Source organism: Prionailurus bengalensis, chromosome E3, assembly GCF_016509475.1.
Source record: "Prionailurus bengalensis isolate Pbe53 chromosome E3, Fcat_Pben_1.1_paternal_pri, whole genome shotgun sequence".
Lineage (NCBI taxonomy): Eukaryota > Metazoa > Chordata > Mammalia > Carnivora > Felidae > Prionailurus > Prionailurus bengalensis.
In genome coordinates this window covers 7,992,738-7,997,418 of record NC_057357.1, presented here as the reverse complement: position 1 = coordinate 7,997,418, position 4,681 = coordinate 7,992,738, and the positions used below count along the sequence as shown (strand labels likewise).

Genomic DNA, 4,681 nt, shown 5'->3' with positions numbered 1-4,681 from the left:
GCCCGACATAGGCATGCTGGGCCAGGCTACAGGGGCTTTTCTTGGGTTGAAGCCCCAGAAGCCCTTGCTGCTGTCCTAGGACATGGCAAGATGAGAGTATAGACCCCCCAATCTCACCTTCCCAGCCCCTGGTGCCACTCAGCAAGGTCTACAGGGCCAGGAACCCCCCTGGTCCAGAGTGGAGGGTGAGCAGGGGAGAGGTCTCCTATGCTGAGGCCCCATCCCTGTCCAAGTCTAACCTGGATCCTGCCTCCCAGGGGTTGAAACTGCCTCTAACCTCTTAACCCCTAAAGAAGAAAAGGTCCAGCCAAGGCCCCAGTCAGAAACCACTTTTTTTTTTTTACTTAGTTATCAACATCACCTGTGACGGCTGGGGACTTGAAAACAGGAAACAACCTGGGATGGAATTTTGTCACCTCGCATAGATACATGTGTGCCCACACGTACCCACACGTGCACACGTGCTGACCACATCCGTGGCGAGTGGGCCTTGACCAGCTTTATGTTAGAGACACTTATGCAGGCCGGAGAATAAGATAAGATGTGCAAAGATGATGGGCACCCAGGACACAGGTGCACAACAGAAGGGGATCCCAGAGGCCTGAGAAGAGAGGGAGCCCAAGCGGACTTGGGGTCCCTCTCATCGAACTCCTAAGTGCTCCTCCATGGCTCTGTGCCCCACAGGGTCAGGGAAATGGACAAGGTTGGGGCCAACTGGGAGAGGCCGCTCTCCCGCCTGAGCATAAAGTCCATTCTCAATGGAGATGAAACTGCTGCGTGCAGAGGCTGGCAGGGGCACCCAGGGGGCAGGAGGCCGAGGTTGGCACGCCGTGTGGGCGGGGAACACTGCCCATGGGGACAGTGGCCGGGGCTGAAGAACCGTGTCTAGAGTGGCGAGGCGGTAACGGTTGGTGTTGACGGTAGTGTACGGGATATGGAGAGAGGCCAGGGAGGCTTGGCTGGCCACCTGCTGGGACGATGGGGAAGGAGGCCTGAGTTAGGCCCTACCCCATAGCCCCCCAGTACCAGCCCACTCTGTTCCCCACTCGCAAACAATCCCCCAGTCCTCACCCTTGCTCGCGTCTGTGTCTGGGGGCTGGTGAAGGGTGGCTGAAGCTTCATGACAGACCTGGTAAAGTGAGGAGGGTTAGAAGCAAAGCATGTGGCTAGCCCGCTGGTGTGGGAATTCGGACTGGGCCCAGCAGGGGTTGGGTCTCACCAGTGCCTCTGCCGATGCAGCAGGTAGAGAAGGTAGACACAGCCAAAGATGAGGACCCCTGAGACCCCCAAGATCCCAGCCAGGTCAGCCCGCAGTATGGGGGATGGAGTAGGGGCAGGGAGCCCTGTGTATAGAGAGAGAGGTGTACCAGATGGGCAGCCAGTGCCCTGGGGTCCCTCCCTGCCCTCCCTGGCCCCTCTCATTGGCCCCACCTTGGTCTGTGCTGAGGAAGAGGTTCCCACAGGCCTCCTGGGAGCCTTCAGGAAAGGAAACAAATTTGCAGCAGAAGGTGGTGTTGGGATTGGGGCTTATCCCCTCAGACCCTTCTTCCAAGGTGAGGGAGATGCTGGTTTTGGTTTCCCAGTGGACCTGGCAGGCGGGGGGCCAATGCTGGATGCCAAATTCTGGGTGCAAAACAGCCAGTCTAGTCCCTCCGGCACCGTCGGGCCCCCCAGAGCTCACAGTCACCAGGGAGACAGAACCAGATCCCAGGAATCCACAGCGGACAGTGAAGGACGGGGACTTGGTGGCCTCCATCTGAACTTGCACCCACACTTCAGGGGTCCCTGTGGGATACAGGCATAGGAGGGCCCCAGGGCTGGGTCTCCACCCTGCCCCATCTTCTGCTTCTCTCCAGTCCCCCACTCACCAGCAGTGATGCAGAGTGTCAGCAGCGCCAAGAGCAGGACCAGGGCCCGGGGCCTGTCCATGGCTCCCCTCCGGCCCCAGCTATGGGACCTGCTGTGGTAGGGACAGCACCTGTGTTTCCGTTCTCATCACAGGAAGTTTTCATGTGTGAACAAGCCTGGGGAGCAGCTGGGCTCTGCAGCCCTGCCCCATTTCCTTCTCTGTCTGCCTCAGCTTCATGAATGCAGGGCAATGCACCCTCTGCCTTGGGAGACTTAAAGCAACGGCAGTAAGGTTTTCCCTGTACCCATGGCTGTGCTTCACTCAAGCAGGACAGCAAGCCAAAAACCAGTTGGTCCCTTGGGCAAACTGTCATCCCACCACACTGAGAGAAGCAGGGCCTCCAGGCCAATCACTTCACCGCTCTCAGCCCAGTGAGCATCCTCTGGACCCTTTGACCTCCTCTCTGGCTCCACACCTGACTCAGACCTGCTCTCGCCACTTCCTCCGCTGCTGTTCGCGACAGGGTAGGAGACCTGTGCACAGCTGACCGGTGTGGTAACCCAGCCCAGTGTGGGTGCAGAGCAGGGGGGCACATACCAGCCTCAGCCTCCCTAGCCTGGTAGCCCCTCTCCCACCGAGATCCTCCCCACTTTCAAGGCCCTGCTCAAATCCCACTGCCTCCAGGAGGCTGCCCCCAAGGGAACATTTCCTTCTTGGACAACTGCTGCACAGAGGCTGGGCCTGGGTGGTGGCTGCCCCTGGGCCAGTGCTCACAGATGGACTCTGAGCCCTGGAAGAAGGTATAGCTTTTAGAGGGCCAAGCAGACGGGGAGCTTGATACTTGGTGATTGATGGGAGAAAAGCAATGGTACAACTACTCACCAACCTTCTCCATCTTTTTTTTAGTCTCATAAGCCACATGGTCCCCTCGGTAAGTTCTCATTGTAGACAATTAAAACAACACTGAATAGAAAACATCAAAGTTGTCTTTCCCTATCCCACTTATTCCCATGCCCTTCCCCATTTTAATCTTCAGGAGGTTACGACTGTCAATATTTTATCATTTCTGGATTTTGTACATTGCTTAGGAAGATCAAATTATAAAAATAACATTGTAAATTTTGTTTTTATCCCTAACACTATGGGAGAGTTTCTTTTTCCCCTGAAGAATTTTAATTTGGGGATGGTGTAAAAAGTATAACCTTTTAGGTGGAGAGCCAACATCCTCAAGGTCTCTTGCTGTTTTGAAATGCCATCTTGATCATAAATTCTTACAGATGATCTACTTCTGGATCCTCTTTGCTAATCTGTTGATTCATTTGCTTATTCCTGTTTCAATACTGCACAGTCCTAATTATTAGAATGCTTTTGATGTGATGACCCTTGCCCTCAGAACTTTCTTGGTTACTCCTGAACAGTCTCCAGAATTTTCAGCTTCAGAGACACAAAAGGTCATTGAACTTACCAACCAAAAGCTCTGCAGCACCAAGCCTGCATTGTTGGGCCTCTTCCCTTTCTGCCCCAGAGGTACACATTAGATGACACAGGTAATGGCTACCTCCAGCTCTGACATTAAAAAAAAAATTTTTTATGTTATTTTATTTTGAGAGAGAGAGAGAGAGAGAGAGAGAGCGCGTGCGAGAGCGCACAAGTGGGGGAGGGGCAGAGAGAGAGACGGAGACACAAAATCTGAAGTAGGCTCCAGGCTCCGAGCTGTCAGCACAGAGCCCAGTGTGGGGCTCAAACCCACAAACCGGGAGTCATGACCTGAGTTGGAGTCAGAGGCTTAACCAACTGAGCCACCTAGGCACCCCCAGCTCTGACATTTCTTAGTGAAATCCCTGCAGCCACACACACTTCAAGTCCTGATGATCTCTTGTCATCAGTCTCTAGAATTAGGCCCATGAGGGTTGGACTGGTGCCACAATTTCATAGCTCTGCAAGCTCAAAGCAACCTCAACTCCCAAAGCAGTAACATCCCAACAGGGATCATACTCTGCTTCATGGCATGCAGCACTCTGCTCATGCCTGGCTCAAGCCTTCAGCATATGTTGGTGACCATCCTTTTATGAGTTTATGAGTTCCCCACCTGAGTTTGTAGATTGAGACTCATACCTGATCCATTTATTTTACAAATATCTTAAATGTTGTGAAAAGGCCATTTTTGTTTCCCTATCAAAGTAATATAAATATGAAAGGTAATATCTGAGTGTACACTCTGTGCTAAATTTGTTCTGAACAAGTCAAACATTTTAGCTCCATACTTACAATGACCTTATGAGGAAGGAACTTGCCCAGGGTCACAAGGCTCTCACTGTGGGAGAGCAGCTTAGCATAGTTGTTAATATGTGGGTTCTGAAGCCAGGATTTGACAAAAATTTTAGCTTCAGAACCCACACTATAACAACCATGCTGAGCTGCCTCTCCCAACACATTTAAAAAATTTAAATTACAAGGTTTTTGTCAAAATCCAGCAGTCCTCTGCCCCACCAGCAGAGAACCTGTGCTTAGTCCCTAGGCTGGGCTGCCCCCCACCCCCTGACATGAGCCGCTTCAGTGCCGACAGGAGAGGCTTTTTCAGCTGCTGCTACTCCACTCGATTCCTTTGCTGCTCTCACCTACTGACTTAACTTAGATATATTTGCCTTCAAATTTCACCCAGGATTCTAGGCTCCTTTGCCACCCAGATGGCTTCTCTAGTGTCCTGGGCTTCATCTGGCAGGTTGGCCACCCTTCTAGTTCTCTGTTCCTACCTGACACTCCCCCCTCTTCAGTGCTATTTCTCTTGCTGTCCCAACTCAACACCCAGGGCTCTCAGGGAATCTGTGCTCA

General features: G+C 52.6%; 1 protein-coding gene across 2 annotated transcripts; it reads right to left on the bottom strand.

Annotated features, from left to right (window-relative positions):
• Positions 1-314: 314 nt before the first annotated feature.
• On the bottom strand, positions 315-2,159 carry PVRIG (PVR related immunoglobulin domain containing). Of its 2 annotated transcripts, none has more exons than XM_043561293.1 (5): positions 1,869-2,159; positions 1,432-1,785; positions 1,220-1,343; positions 1,072-1,129; positions 315-970 (listed from the first exon to the last, which is right to left on the bottom strand). In XM_043561293.1, the coding sequence occupies exons 1-5, from the start codon at positions 1,927-1,929 to the stop codon at positions 641-643; spliced, it is 927 nt and encodes a 308-aa protein (XP_043417228.1). In that variant the 5' UTR covers positions 1,930-2,159; the 3' UTR covers positions 315-640. The 2 variants fall into 2 exon arrangements, with proteins under 2 accessions (XP_043417228.1, XP_043417230.1); XM_043561295.1 differs by having other exon boundaries at positions 315-967.
• Positions 2,160-4,681: the final 2,522 nt, after the last annotated feature.

Bases quoted from the DNA above. Each gene is read 5' to 3' on its own strand.
- PVRIG (XM_043561293.1), bottom strand. From the start codon at position 1,929: ATGGACAGGCCCCGGGCCCTGGTCCTGCTCTTGGCGCTGCTGACACTC. The intron at 1,786-1,868 runs GTGAGTGGGGGA...TGTATCCCACAG, and splicing joins GACACTCTGCATCACTGCTG to GGACCCCTGAAGTGTGGGTG. The intron at 1,344-1,431 runs GTGGGGCCAATG...CTCTATACACAG, and splicing joins CTTCCTCAGCACAGACCAAG to GGCTCCCTGCCCCTACTCCA.